Source organism: Pagrus major, chromosome 20 (assembly GCF_040436345.1).
Source record: "Pagrus major chromosome 20, Pma_NU_1.0".
In the NCBI taxonomy this organism is placed as follows: domain Eukaryota; kingdom Metazoa; phylum Chordata; class Actinopteri; order Spariformes; family Sparidae; genus Pagrus; species Pagrus major.
The window spans coordinates 18,585,433-18,602,074 of NC_133234.1; the positions used below are offsets into that span (position 1 = coordinate 18,585,433).

Consider the following 16,642-nt stretch of genomic DNA (forward strand, 5'->3'; position numbering starts at 1 on the left):
AACTCATACTGAGCAGTGTAAAACATCTTTTAGAAAACTCTTCCTCTATCTGAGATTATACCCATCTTCAATGTTATTATGACTTACAAGGAAAAGCATAAACTCACTCGCCACCCAGTCTTCAGATCATACAGACACCAGTGGTGCATTTACTCATGTACTATACTAAAGTTACATTTTGGTATTTGAGCTTTACTTGAGGTTTCATAGTACTTTACACTTTTACTACATTGAAAGTCAGAGGCACAGACAGGATTTTTTACTCCACTGTACATTTTTGCAACTTTGAAGATTCAGATTATTGATACAAAATTTGATCAAAAAATACATTTTTGTTTATATTTGCAGATTAAAATACGTAATCATATATAAAGTACTCCAAAATTAGCCCCACTTTTACCAGCTGCAATATTAAAGTGATACACGTGCATATAATCCAATCATATATATTATTCTGAATTGGGTAAAAGTACATAATGAATACTTTTACTTTTACTTACACTTAAACATACTACAAGGAACTTTAACTGGTTAGAACCCGTCTCAATTTAAGACTGATGCCTCTATTTGAAATACACAAGCACACGAGATCATTAGTGAGAAGATTGGTTATTTGTGTAGCCTATTTCTTATGGCGTAATGCTGCGGATGAATTGATTGAGTCTCCCAGCCTGAGGAAAGAAGCTGATCTGTAGTCTGGTGTAATGGTAAGGCACCAAAACATAGTTTACTTTGCTCACTATCGTCGTCATTTGTCCAATTGGCCACCAGAATCAGCAAAAAATAAAAGTTCCTTGTAGGCTTCAAGTAAAAGATCTGAGACGTTACTCTAGCTCTGATAAACACCCACTCATCGTCCTCTCCTTCGTAAAGTCAAAGAATTATGTGGTAATAATTACCAATTTTTGAAGATGACTAAAGCACTACTGTGTTTGTTTTTATCTTTTTCAGTAGTATCCTGCAGAATTGTGTGTGACACACTTTTTGGATGACAGACTTGTCACAGTCTCTTCGGGTTTTTCGCAGGTTCACAGGTAATCCTTTAATCCTGCCATCCCTCTCTCTCTCTCTCTCTCTCTGTCTGTCTCTCTATTTATTATTAATATGTGATTGTTCTATTTCTTTCAGGAGGTTTGTTCCCAGGACCTGGTAAAACCTCCAACCCTGCACCTGTCTCTACCTCCCTTCCTCATCTGAGCTCTCAGTGCACATTGTATTACGGATATTATCAACACACGTTGTTATTTGTCAGTGTGTAGCCGACTTCATGTGCTTTATAGACTACTGGATAGTTTAATTGTAAAGCACAGCAGCACTTATAGGCTATCATTATATGCTTTGCTTGTAAAATGTTATTCTGTAAAGTAATTAAAACAGTGTAGTGGGGTGAACATGACCATACTTACTTTTGAAATGTATAGAAGTAGAAGAATAGAATAAGAATACTTGAGTTAAAGTACCTCAAAATTGTACTAGAGTGGCAGTGTTTTAGTTTTTCATCTTGGCTGCCATATTTCAAAATCTGTGAGTACAAATGCAGTTTCGACACTAAAACCTTTGTTTCATTGCAAAACCTGAAGATTATGACGGTGTAATTAAGTGTTGGCCAACACATTAATGTGCAACCAGACTGTGACGACAAAATATTGAGTATTCAGGTCAGATACAGTCAACGGGTTTTTATTTATTAATCTAATGAGCTGCTGCATTCAATTTAGATGGCCTCCATAAATTTATATTACTGATTTTTGTAAAGGATGTAGCTTTTTAGTCCACTTGACTATTGTTGAGCTAAAAATTCTGCAAATTAGAAACAAATTTCAACTCTTTTGGTTATTTATTGCAACTTTGACTTGAAACTTACTGTGACATCGAATTATCAATAAACAAGATGGTTCATAAAAACAATAAACAAACCTCCTGAGCAAAGATTACAACTAGTTGATCAATCCACCACATTTATGTTCTGGACCGGTTCTTACTTCATCACACTCAGCTGCAGTAGATTAACGGATTGTTGTATTGAATCTTTTGCATTGTGAAATTGGCACTTTGCTGCTTTATGTTCCTGCGAGACCTCACACTGAACCCTCGGCTTCTCGCCAACACTTTTATTGGGAGTCTTATTGCTGTCTGGGATTTAAAGCAGCAAACATTCTGATTTTATCTGTAAGATATCAAATTTTCTGCTGCCACATTTGAGTCTCATCCGTCAGAGCAGCAGATGAAGTGGTGAACAGCTCTTTTTTCTCTGAATATATGATGAAGTCTGTAACTGGATGGGACAATATGGGCGGTTTGAGAAAAGGCTATTATAAGTCCATTGGGACACATCATTACTTCATTGTTAATGAGTTTGCGGTAATCTGTGAACAGATTAGTGGTGCAATCAGACTCGGCCCAAATGTTGCATTTTAAAAGGTTCAGGCTGCAGCGAGAGTGGAGGGTCACTTGTCCACTGTCCTCGTCCTGTTTTTGTTTTGGTCAGCAGCTGAAGACAGTTGATGAGTAAATTAAACAGGTCCGGATGCTTTCACAGACTGTTTAACTGACCCTTTACACTTAATGCTGCCACTAAGAGAGAAACACCAGATTTTGTGTCATCTGTTTGAGAAATTCTGTAGTAATTTGTCAGTTCACTCTTGAATGTGCAACCACAATGTTTAGGTTTTTGTGTGAAGTTGTTGCTTAATGAAATTGATTTTTCCTTCATGTTGCAATGTTTGCCACCGGAGATTGTTTAACCCACAAACTTCTGATTCAGAGTGAGAAAACCTTTATCATCCATCACAAGGCAAAGGAAATGTGTCTTTGGCTTGGTTTAGTAAACTCATACAATACACACACACACACAAAAAAAAAAAAATCAAGAACGGTAAGTATGGCTGGAGAGGTAAGAAGCAAATTATAAAAATATGTGGAGATGTTGGAGGCCAGAGTCCATCGCTGCTTGTTTGTGATGTCAGCTGAAATCAGGGATTTGGATGACAACTCATATCCAAAGACACAAATACACATATATACTGTGCATATATACGCATACACTTACTGCATGTACTCACACATACAAGTAAATACAGGCACATATCTACACACACTTTGTACATATAGATACAGTATATGCTTTCTCTGAAACAGAAATATTTTAGTTTACGCAGGCAGAAAGGAAAACAATAGATTAAAAGTGTTATCGTCATAAATTTCCTATTTTCCTAGTGAGGCATTCAGAAAAAAAATAAAATTCAAAGTCAGGTTTGTAGGTTCTGTTAATATATCATGGATAAAGTCAAGAAATGCCTAAAAATACACTTTTGTGGAAAGATTTTTTCATTCTTATTTACTGAAAGTATGGGCGGCTGCATTTCCCCCTAAAAGGCATTATAAAAACCTTTAATTGATTGTCTACATCATATAAAAACTTCCTTTGATGGTGAAGCCTAATGTTACTTGACTATACTCTGGTTAATCTGCCAAGTGTATGAACTACACTGCAGACTGGAGTCTCTGTTAACAATGACAAACAAAAGATCCATGTTACATAAGCTCCTCTCCCATATGAGACGTCTATATTCTTGTATAACATGTGCCGAATTTACGAGAAGGACCAAATAATTAAGAATTTATTGTGGAAAGCGTTACACAAAGTCTATAAAGTTTCTCCAAACGCAACATCACGCAAAATTGACAGATTTTGTAAGGGAGTCTGGGGAATTCCTCTCCCCCTTCGTCTCCTTGCTGTTGTCGCCTGCAGTTGGTGGCACATTTTTGTTAATAACTATTAGATATAAGTTATCCTGGCCATTCAAATTAATACAAAAAAACATGAATATGACACAGACTGACTTCTCATGCACCCCTAACTGTGATTAACTTCCTTTTGCCAATTAGCAAAAGTGTGATTTAAAATAAAACTTGAATTTATGATTAAAGTATAAAAACACTGAACAGACTCTGGTCTATTTAAGAGCTTCTTTGAGACGCAACTATCATAACCAAAAAATCCAGCCAACCTATAATGACTTTGGATAAAAAAAATAAAAAAATAAAAAAAAAAACACCATTTCCCATGGTTCCACGCTCCTTTTCTTATCACCCTCAACCACGACATAAACACCAGCAGCTGAATTAAGTAACAGAATTGAGGGGAAAGTTCGTCTCTCCTGCAAACATTTAGAGTCCTGACTCAACAAAGTTTACTTCAGAGAGCCGCGCACAAAACTTTAGTGGATCCCAAAACTCGCAGGAAGTTTGCAGGCAGCCTTGCTCGTTAGGACATTCCTCGGGGGATTGCAAAAGGGGCTTTTATTAAGATTAGTCTCTTGATGCTTTTTCACGTGAAAGAGCCTTTATAAGGCGTCGCGTTGTGGCAGACGGTGGTGCGCTACACAACAGAACAGGAGGAGGACTTTTTTTTTTTTGTTAGTGCAAAGTTTAATTTGTGCATTTCAACATGGCAGCGTATACACTACCGGAGGGCTTCACGGAGTTTGATATGTTTACATTCGGCACGGCGCTGCTGGTTGGGGGTAAGTGGACCAGGCGAGCGGGAAGACACGCTCCTGTGAGGATTAAAGGGACAGTTCACTCTGAAACTACGTGCTTAGATAATTAAAGCAGCTGAAGTTATGACAAACCAAACCCAAAGCATGTTTTTCTTGATTTTTATCTCTCGCATGCTTATGTTTAAAATGTAAAAGTTTTTCAGCTCAGAGGAGACCAGGGACAGCTGAAACACTTTTTCTACTTTTTCACTATTTTCCTAATAAATCATATACATTTACATTGGAATAGCCAGTTTTCTATATTATTAAATGTCAATGTGTCACATGCTGAAACAATGTTTTTAAATTTGTGTGAGTTGTCCCGTTTAGGATTATGGTTGTTCCGACACTGATACCAGTAAGAGAAGGCCTCCCTTTTTTTTGTTTCCTTAAATGCTCTGGTATTGGATCTGTGCTTGTTATTGGGCCAAAATATCAAGACATCTGAGGTCGTCAGGTACAGGTCTGCTTTCAGTCCCTACAGTCAAAACTAAACATGGATGGAGAAGCAGCGTTCAGTTATTATGCGCCACATATCTGGAAGAAGGTCCGCTCCAACTCTCACCTCTTTTAAATCAAGGCTGAAGACCTTTCTGTTTGCCACAGCCTTTCACTGAAGCAATTTCAAGCTTTGAACTGCACTGTGACTTTTATTTTTTAGTCTTGTCTCTTTTGAACCTATTCTATTTTAGCTTACTTTCCTATTTCTTAACTTGTTTTAATGTAATTGTATGCCCCTGTAAAGCACTTTGAGTTGCCTTGTGTCTGAATTGTGCTATACAAATAAACTTGCCTTGCCTTATCGGCCAAAACACAAAGTTCAGGTAGGAAGGAAGGAACAAATGTTATTGTTACTTCTGATTTAAAGGGTAACTCCACCAATTTTACACATTAAAGTGTGTTTACAGGTCTTGGGGAGTACTACTGCATATGTGAAAAAAAGGGTGTAAAGCCTTTTGAGGCTCCAGAGGAAGCTGCATGTAACACTTCTTTCTTTTCAAAACCTGCTGCCTACATTACCCACAATGCAACTTTGCCTCTGCGTAACATCACTGGAGAATTTATCAGATTACATGCAGCTTCCTCTGGAGCCACAAAAGGCTTTATACTACTTTTTTCACATATGCAGCAGTCCTCACTAAGACCTGTGAATACACCTTCACTTGTAAAATGTCTTGTTTCCATAACTTGATCAGTCTTTTTAAGTCAAGTCAATTGTGTTTATACAGGGGCTTAACTATCTGTAGCCTATATGACACCCTTTATCCAATTATGGTTCATGTAGCCTTGAATACTCTTAATTCTGATTAGGAAAAACTCACCTATAAAACGCTCTAAAGGTAGAGAGACATGGAGGAAACCTCAGGAAGAGCAACAGAGGATTGATCTCTTCCAGGAGGAACAGACATGCAATTGATTCCACAGACACTCAGCCAAAATTGGTGGAGTTTCCCTTTGAGGATGAGATCGGACTAATTTCTTTTTTTTTCCACTTTCAGGTCTCCTTGGATTCTTCCTCAATGCCATCAGCATCGTGTCGTTCCTCACAGTGAAGGAGATGAGGAACCCCAGTAACTTCTTTGTGTTCAACCTCGCCGTGGCTGACCTCTGTTTGAATATTAACGGACTTACAGCTGCGTATGCGAGCTACGTCAGGTATTAAACACAGAAAACACAGAGTTTTCAATGTCTTGTATTTGTCCTTCCACAGGCACCTCAGCAGTGATACACAGTATTTAACATTAGCCAATGGCTGCAAGTTAAATAAGCCTTTGGTTTCATAATCCAATCCACTTTATTCAGTGTGTAAAGTTCACGTTTTACAAGCGGGCCTGTTTGAAGTTACCTAACAGGATCTAAATTGCAATGTAGCAGCATTTAAATAAAATTACGTCCTGTTTAAACCTCTTATCTATTTTTTATTTAACCTGCGTATCATGTGGCTGGATTAACCCACAGTGTGACCCCTGCTGACCCTCTTATTTCTCCCACGCTCTGTGCAGAGTGAGAGTACAGTATGGTGTCTCTGTAAAGAACATCTAATGTAACCAACATACTTTTACAGCCAGATGTAGTCATATTTTTTGTAATACTGGCACCACTCTTCTGCATCCTGGTGTATGACTGAAGCTTCATTGTGTTTTCTAGGTCTTGGCCGTTTGGTCAAGATGGATGTGCATACCACGGTTTTCAGGGGATGATAGCAGTCCTGGCGTCCATCAGTTTCATGGCTGCCATCGCTTGGGACAGATATCACCAGTACTGCACCAGTGAGTACAGTAAAGTTCAACTCATTGCCCAGAAGAGGAAAATATAGTCCATTATGAATTAGGGGTCGACCGATATGGCTTTTTCAGGGCCGATACCAACACTGATTGTTAGAAATGGTGAAAACAGACAAACTCAGCAGAAAAACTTCAACACACACGTTGTTATCTATATCAAAATAAACAAATACAACTTATATTCTCCTTTAATCATAATCAGATGTCTCCTCACATCCAAAAGACATAACCAGAGTTTTCATTCTGTAGGACAGAAGCTCTTCTGGAGCACCACTCTGACGATGAGCGGCATCATCTGGATTCTGTCCATCTTCTGGGCTGCTGTTCCTCTCATGGGATGGGGCGTCTATGACTTTGAGCCCATGAGGACCTGCTGCACGCTGGACTACACAAGAGGGGACCGGTACAGCCATTTACTGTTGTTTTCATCACCGTCAATTATTTCTTTCATCTTAACTAGCTTTCCATATTATGTCGACGAATATTAACATTAGCCTGCGATTTATCTCTGTTCAACAGGGACTATGTGACCTACATGCTGACTCTGGTGGTGCTCTACCTGACGTTCCCAGCTATCACCATGTTCTCATGTTACGATTCTATCCACAAACACTTCAAGAAGATTCATCACCACAGGGTAAATGTGCTGCAGTAGTCTCAAAATATCTCTTTTTTTAACACCTCACCTCTTCCTGGTTCTGTGTTGTTCTGATGTTTGTTCAAATTTAGCAAATTTGACATTCTCCAATTCTAAAAAATGTTTTCTTATTTCCAGCTGAACATTGAAAACACTGAACCATCAACGTTTTAAATCTGCTGCATTGCATGTGTAACATCTTCAGTAACACGATGAACCTTGCTTTCTAGTTTAACACCAGTATGCCCTTGAGGGTCATGCTGATGTGCTGGGGCCCGTACGTCCTTATGTGCATCTACGCCTGCTTCGAGAACGTCAAGATCGTATCTCCGAAACTAAGAATGGTGAGCACTTATTTAGTTTGAATAAATCTAACATTTTGTGGGAAAATACAGTCAAAATGGTGAAAAAGGAAGGAATCAATGTCACCATGTTCCTTTATCAGCAGTTTCTTTGTTGAATACGTTGTTTTCATAATCATAGGAATGATGGCCATCCTTTTAAAATCAACTACTTTACAAATGATGTAACTCTTTGTTTCTGTTCTCAGGTGCTTCCAGTTGTGGCAAAGACAAACCCCATCTTCAACGCTCTCCTCTACTCATTTGGAAACGAGTTCTACCGAGGCGGCGTGTGGCACTTCCTCACCGGACAGAAGATTGTTGATCCGGTTATCAAGAAGTCGAACTGAATGTAACTGTTCTGGCAAGAGTCCCAAACTGTAATATCCTCTTATCATAGGTTCCTCACTACTTGTTGGTCTGGTGTTGTATACGTTAATGAGTCATTTACAGTAGCTGTAGCTGAAGCTCAAGACAGTCTCTACATGTGGAGCCGCCACAGTAGCCTCATGCTGGATTCCTGTAAATCTACAAAATGTGTTGCAGGTAATTTATCCATTTTTCAAATTGTTGCATTTATCTTACAGCCGTTTGTATTTAACCTGCACTGCTCCTCCGTCCGTGTTTGACCACTTACAATAAACACATTGTGTTGCTGCTCTCCTGCTGTTTGCTCCATCTACTTTAAAGCGCTGAATAACTGAGCTGCTGTAATTAAGACTCCTCGTTTTGACAGCCGACCAGCACATAGACGCCCTCTCATGACACGGCAGTCTCAAGCCTTTACTAAGCAGATTAATCAGTTGCGTTTTCGTTAGGAAGACAGTTTGAGGTGATATAACCTCTATGTAAACTAAGGAAGCATTAACTGCGTTAACCCTCTAATGAGTCAGGGCAAAGCTGTGCTATAAGGGTCATCAAACACCAGTGAAATCTTCTGTATGGCATTTGTTCAGAACATTTGTATCGTTCAACAAGCACAGTTTTAGTCAGTGTATTGTTTCTAACTGTTCAATTAATCAATCATCAATCAATCTTTATTTGTGTAGCACCAATTCACAACAAAAGTCATCTCAAGACACTTTCCAAACTGAGCAGCTGTAGACCATACTCCTTGGCTTTGGCTTATTTTTCCCATCTACCTGTGAATTTTAGTGGATACATTCATTTAAAAAACATCCCTGTCACAATATTAATTTTTTCACTATACAATTATTGTGGCCTAAAGACGTCACGATAATGATATGATCGTGATATTTACAGAAAATGTAAAATCACATTTTTCCATTTTACGGGGTGTCATATTAATACAGGTTGTCATATTTGTATTTTTTACACAATGAATAATATTTCATTTTTAAATATCACAGTTATTGTCACCATCAGTACATCGCCACACCTCTGGCCCAGGACCTTCATGTTACATCGCATTACAAGTCCTTCATTGAGCACATACTACTCTACTACTACTCTACTCTAAAGCATCCGGACTGCACAACGAAGAGAAAACCTCTTTATTGTATTTACATATAAATATTTTCTGCTCACTGAAATTAAATAGACTCTTTTATAAACTTTTTAGTTTGTACATATGTACACATTTTTTACAGTCAAATTATCTTTATTTAAAGATGCAAAAGAGTGACATTCGCCGTCCTGACGACCATGAGGTCTTTGCTTGTACAAGAACTTTGACGTCAGGGCTTTCAGGGTGTTAGGGTTAGATAAAGGGTTAGGTTAGGCAAACTTCTTGGTCACTTCACTTGTCTTCCTTGAAAGGAGCTCCTTCTTCATCATGACGCATCATACAGTAATGAAGGAAGGGGTGAGAGACAGAAATGTTTCCCCTAAAGATGTACAGGGTTAAGACTGTATTATGCAATGGTACTATAGTCAACACCTGACACCAAGTGAACTTGTTCACAGTTTCTAAGTAGTTTATTATTTAAATGCATGAACCAATAAATGAAGAGGTAGATTCATTTTGGGTTAGTCAGTCTTAGGGTTGGTTGAGTCAGACCAGCAATTCGAGGAACTGAATCCCTGCTGAGTCACGGCAGCCACATTTATAATAATAACAGCATTAAAATGTCTCTTTCTCCTTTGTACCCATTGCTTTGGATTACGCGGATGTCATTCTGGCGTCACACGAGCCACATTTAATGCGTGCGCTACAGTGTGAGCGAGGGTTCAGACAAGAAGAGACTTCTCTCTGAGCTGCTAAATGTATCCACTCCAGAAATAAGCCACAGTGAGACAAAATCTCTTGTCACACTAACCTCAGAGGGCACTGACGTTCACGCCAGGCAGTCATCAGCAGGTGAAATCCTCTCACCGTCTCTGGCTGACGCAGGTTCAGAGCAATCCACGAATGTTGCTGTTGACTAGCTATATTAGAATTAGAACAATTATTAGAAGAATTTATCACATTTAATTCTTGAATTGTTGTGTTATCAAATCAAAGCAACAGTGAATTAGCAATTAGAATGAATTAGCAAAATGCTAGCATGCTTACAGGCTAGACTGAAATGGTGAATGAAACAAGCATATATTGACATACACTGAAAAATATGATGTCATAGATTAAAAATACATTTTATGCGCCCACATATATTTGACAATACAGGCCAATATATTGGTGTCGTCAGCAGGTGAAATCCTCATTTTGCTTCAAGAAATTTTTTATAAAATATGAAAATTGCACCCTTTGATAATACATTGGTAATATATATTGATATGCATTTAAAAAACAATGACTTAAAATATAGTTTGGATATGTTACTAGATTATGTATTTTTTGAAAGATATGAAAAGTTTTTTATAGGCAATGTATATAATTTGATATATTAAATGACACAATGCAACTACATTATTAAATGTATATTTTAATTCATATGAAGAATGCACTAATTTCAAACATTACATATATAAACACAAATAATCAAAAAAAGCTAAACTGTTGATTTGTTAAATCTCCATATACCAATAAAAATATATATTTTTTATTGCATAGTTTTGTAAAGGGCATAGTGAGAATTATACCTGCTCAGCATGCTCACATTAGCATGTCCTTTGCATGACTATGACACGACAAAGGGGACCTGTAGTGATAGTTAAAATCCTCAGATTTTGTGTTTTTGTGTGTATTATTTCTTCTTATCACATGTCTTAAAAAGAAGCTGAAAAAAAGACTCCCCTCATCAGAAGCTGACTCAGAATTGCCGCTCTTTAGTGTCGATGTCCTCTCAAAGCAACAAGCTCCTCTGACCAGCAGGTATTACGTGTTGGGCATTATCATGTACAGCGCTTCCTCATAAACTCAGGAAAGTCTTTCTCAGGAAAGAATGAAGAATCCAACAGATTACCATCAAATACTTAGAAACAGTTGCCTCAGTGACTGACAGCTGATTAGAAGACTGTGTGTGTGGACTAGTGATCTAATTCAGTCGGCGCTGTAGATAGAAGCAGCGGTAATAGCAGCGAGCTTACAGTAAGAAAGGAGGACAACATGTCACAGACAGATATAGTCTCATTGCGCTGTCTTCCAACGCATTGTACAAACAACCAAATCTGATCACAACCCTTTTTTATTCAGCAGAGTCAGGATTTAGATCACCATCCGCCCACAAGGTGAGATGAAGGTGTTCCCGGCTGTGCTTGAATAGCAACGATAAGTGTGTTAAATCAAATGCTAGTCACAGACAGATGGTGTAAAAAAAACAAACATCTGTCATGAAAGACCTGACACAGCAGTCCCATCACACATGGATGCACATGTGACATATTCAGAGAGATTTAGTTAATCAGAGTCAGATTGTGACCTTAAGAGCAGCAGATCAGCAGGGCCGTAGCCAGAAATATAGACATACAGAGGTCATGAGGCCCCGGTGAACCCCAACTCACTGAGAAATCTTTGATGTCGAGACGAAATGTTTCCATACTTTTGATCATCTCGTCCCAAGTTAAATATTAAATAATTTACTCTCTTCTTGCCCGACCAATGTTGCAAAACATACCACTTCTACTTTGGCAGCCAAATTGTCAAACTGCAGTTGTTTCCAGGCCTTCTGCACATTGTTAGGAATATAACTCGTGCAGAAATGCTGCAGCTAACTTTTTTCCATTGTTGATTAATCTATAGTATAATTTCTAGATTATCCGATTAGCTGTCCAGTCGATAAAATGACAGAAACTAATGAAAAATGTCGATCAAAGTCCAAGGTGATGTCTTAAAATGTCTTGTTTTGTCCACAAGCCAAACATATTCAGTTTGCCTGTGTAAAGAACATTTTCACAGTTAAGAAGAATTTTATTTAAATTAAAGAATTTTGACTCTTTTTCTTTCAAAAAATTACTTAAATAGATGAATTGATTATCAAAATAGTGGCAATGCTAGTATTAAAGTGCATTTTATTAAGTACTTTGCTTTTTACAATTTTGAGGTACTTGAGTAGTTTTCTACAACCTTATACTTCCACTCCACCACATTTTGGAGGCATAATATTGTACTTTTACTCCACTACATTTATTTGATAACTTTAGTAACTAGTTACTTTGCAGATTCCGAAAAAGCACATTTTTAAAATACTTTATTTAAATGCCAATAGATAAAAAAAAACACAAAAAACCCCGCACTGATTCCAGTAATCAGAAGAATGCTGAATATCAGTCGACCACTGGTACACAGTATATACTGTAGAAATGCGTATAATTTACTTTTACTTGTACTCTTGATACTCAAGTACATTTAATATCAGATACTTAATTACTTCTTTTTCAAGTACCGTACGTATGGGTGACTTTCACATTTACCAAAGTAATATTTTAACACGATAACTTTATCTTTACTGTATGACTTTCGGGTACTCCTTACAAAACTGAAATTAATTACAACTCTGACTAAGGTAATAATATACTACTAAAATATATATTATTTACAGTAGAGGTTATATTTCTCATCCTCTTATGGTTATAGATTTAGCGTATAATATACATGCTTTTAACTGCAGCTGGATTATATTTTTACAAAAGCATAAGGATTTATTTAAAACAAGGATTACGTTGCAAGAGCACTTTTTATCTTCCCCTCACTGATGGTCTGTTCAAGAGCACAAGATCTGCTGCTGAATTACAATTTCAGGAAGAAAAACATAAACAAAGCATAAAAGTATTTACTGGCTGAAGGCTGAAGCACAAAAATCAACTACCAGGTAAATAATCAACTTTGTGTTGGGCCAATAAGCACAATGGTAGATGTTTACGTTTAATAATACTTCAGACATGATGAGTCTGCTTTCTCGCCCTCATGTAAGACACAGTGCAGGTCAAAGGTCAGAGTAAATCCTACATTAAACATAGCACATTACAGTCCACAGGTCAGATTAGATGTTGCGGAGGAAGGAGACGAGTCACGTGACACAAACAAAGACCTTACATAACACTGACTGCATGTGTCTCCACCAGGACAAAGCTGACACTGCCAGGTTAAACAGGAAAACCCTGTAGCATGGCTGCAGCAGAAGACCATAACATGAAGAGTGTTTATCTGTGAGCGTCTGCTGAGCCAAGCCTCTCTCATTAGTGAAATTGGGCAGTTATTTCCTGGTGTGGTAATCCTCCTGTTTGTGATTTAATGCTGCATTTTTCTCCATCCAATCATCCACTGAGCACACAGGGAACACCCCTCCTCTGTAATCAGTTTAAGTGTTGATATCAACCACTATGAAAAAAACAAAAACAAAGATGCTCTCTTGGCTGGAGCTGTTACACATCTGTAAAAAAAGACACGTGTCACGTTTGGTAGAAAACATTCAATAATAAAGAAGTGTGTGACATAATTTAATTGTTATTGTTGTCTTAATGATAATTATTGTCAGCTGTAGTTGTTTAATTACATAAATTAATTAACAAATATAAAACATTAATTGAGCAATTGTTTACTGTAAAGTTGCAACTGATGTTTGTAATACTTTCTAAATGGTTCATAAAAACGGTGTAGTTCATCTATAAACATCATTGGATCGCTTTTATAAAGTTGCAGCTTCTGTTGTGCTGAATAAATTGTTTATAAGACATTCTATTGTTTGTCAACAGAGAAATAACTGATTAATTAACCTTAAATTTACAATGTATTAATGATGGTTATTATAAAACACTACATAATATAGTTTATAAATTCTGTTCGAGTATATGTAAATTTCCTCCAAATAAGATAATTGAGAAGTAACATGATTTAGACCCTGTAACATTTCTGTTTCACATTTTAAAGCATTTTGTGTCTCCAGAAAACATTAAGTATTAACTTTTAATCTTGGATCGGATCACTTAGATTCATTTAGATTACTTGGTTGTCAGAGAGAAGAGTCCTGTGTTTTGAGTTTTGGTGGGTGATGATGTCCTGTGTTTTCCAGTTGGACTGTGGCTTCTACATGTTATTATTTGCAAGCCTTCACTGCCCTCTACTGGCAAATGATAATAAATGTGGTCAAGAAATAAATAAATAAACAAGCTTTTTATACTGTTAACATGATTGTGAAAATAAAAGTGATGTTATTGAACACAGAAAAGAAAATATAATAAATAAAATGAAAAAGTACAGAAAATAATTGTATTTAAATGTTCAATTAGGGGTTGATATTGTATGTGTGTATAATATGTATTAAATTACATACAATTAGTGACAGTTAACAGTAAAAGAAGTTTGGGTTCTGTAGTTACATTTACAAGTATTGTGTAGTTGCATAGATTTGTGCGTTAATTGGCAGATATATTGTGTAATTCTGGAAGTTTTGTTATCTTTGAATAAATGTTTTTTATCAACTTTCTAGCAACTTTCTTTGTGAAGACAGTGTTGAGTAAGATGGTGCTGAGACTAATGTAGTCAAATAATTGTTAAGTTTACTGGTTTATGTTCCAAAAAGCAAATGTTACTTTTCCTTTGTGTTTGTAAGGTTTATGTTCAGAACATCATGGCTTAAATATTGGAAATTCAAACTCAGGATTTCAATATTTTCAATATCAATGAGGTAATAATACAAAAACAGAAATATTTATCTTTTTCATAATTAAATAAACGAGCTGTTCTCAGAGGAAAATAAGGTCCCCAGAACACTGTTTGAAGCTAGAAAGGTGGCAGGGTCCGCCACATATAAATCAAGTAAAACAGTATGAGATTGTGTTGTTCTTTAAGGTCAGTTTGTTTATTCAGTCATGAAAACAAAGAGACTTTGTTTATTTAGTGTGTTTAGGCGTAAACAATCACTCAATGAACATCTTTCTCTTCTGATTTACGTTTTTTCCCCAAAACTACAGAGTGCACCTTTAAAATTGTGTCTTTACATCAGTCGTATTAATAGAAACAGAAATTTTACAGGATCTAAATAATTTGATTTCTCAATCATCTCATTTGGAGGAAACTTACATATACTTGAACAGAATTTATAAACTAAATTAGATATTATTTTATTATAACCTCATTAATACATTGTAAATTTAAGGTTAATTAAACTTTATATATTAGTTTTATCAGTACTCTCTTGCGAGTGTAAGCCACATTTAAAGATAACTTAATGTTTTTATTCATGTAAATATCCTTAATCAAACATGAAAAGGCCCCAAAACAAGATGTCATGTAAAATTAAAGCTAAAAACTTAAATAACAGTAAACTACTGTGTCTATTTTTGGGTGCAAGAATATTATAAATAAAGGTAAAGGCAGAGTGGCTGATGGGAAGATTTTCGGGGTGTTTGTGTGTAATGTTGTTTTTCACCACAAGGTGTCGCCGGTGTCTCGTGTTAAATTGAGTCGTTAGAGGAGTTGAAATGAGTCATTCTCGTCTCTGGACCTAACAGCTGTGCGTAATTGTTTTGATTGACATGTTTTGGTTCTCTGGAAACGATTTAATGAAGTGAACAGTTTTCATTCACAAAGTCAGAAAGACAAAAAAAACTCCCCTTGTGTCGCTGTCCACAGCCTCTTGGTGCTGAAATCCCTTCATCTCGTTTATGAGTTCATGTTTGATGGAGATTCAACATTTAAAGAAGCTCATTAACTTTTCCTTAAGCAGCTGATGAGTTTACTGACCACTTTGAGGGAGTCCCCCCCCCCCCAATAATAGAGACCCACAACCGAGAAGTGAGTTTATAGTTGTTTCATTCATGTTTTTGGTCTTAAAGTCTTCTGTAGATTTATATAAAGGCACAAAACATGTAGCACACATGCCTTTTTATGTATAACACAGCCTGTGTTTTATTATTAAATCTAATATCGTATAGATTTCCATCAGTAAAGCTTTGTTATTGGAGCTATCTCTGCCGTGTGTGTGCGTAAATGTCCATGATTGCGCACAAGAATATTGAAAATCTCCTTAGACACCAAAGTCAAGAGTCCCACACTGGACATGAAGAATAAGAAAGCCTCTTCTTTTCTTCTCTTGCAAAGGCTTCGTGATGTGGCGCTCACTGGCTCTTATTGGTTGAAGTGATCGCTGCCATGGTTGGAAATTAACATAAAAGAGGCGAGCGGCAAAGGGATCCACTTGGGGGCAAGCTGGTGATGCGTCATAGCTGCTGGTGAAAAGGGGAGACAAAAAAAAGGGACTAAAATAGCGCCCGAGCTCCGGGTTAATGTGCACCAATGGCCACGAAGTCACTCGTGGTCTCAGAGCTGAGCGCAAAAGTGCCACAGGTCATGGGAGGTATGGACACGGAGACGAGAGAGCTGGAGCGCCCGATGTGTTGCAAATAAGTAACAAAAAACAATCGCTCCAAAAACTAACTCTGCCATGTAAAGATTAGCGGATTTCACCACGTCACTTCTTGGGAGATCATGAAACAACA

General features: G+C 37.1%; 1 protein-coding gene across 1 annotated transcript; it reads left to right on the plus strand.

Moving 5' to 3' along the window:
* The first annotated feature begins 4,142 nt into the window (after positions 1-4,142).
* On the plus strand, positions 4,143-8,465 carry rgrb (retinal G protein coupled receptor b). The gene is made up of 7 exons (XM_073489856.1): positions 4,143-4,526; positions 6,041-6,197; positions 6,690-6,811; positions 7,076-7,229; positions 7,346-7,463; positions 7,694-7,807; positions 8,014-8,465. Exons 1-7 carry the CDS (start codon positions 4,451-4,453, stop codon positions 8,152-8,154), a joined length of 882 nt encoding a protein of 293 aa, XP_073345957.1. The 5' UTR covers positions 4,143-4,450; the 3' UTR covers positions 8,155-8,465.
* The last annotated feature ends 8,177 nt before the right edge of the window (positions 8,466-16,642 follow it).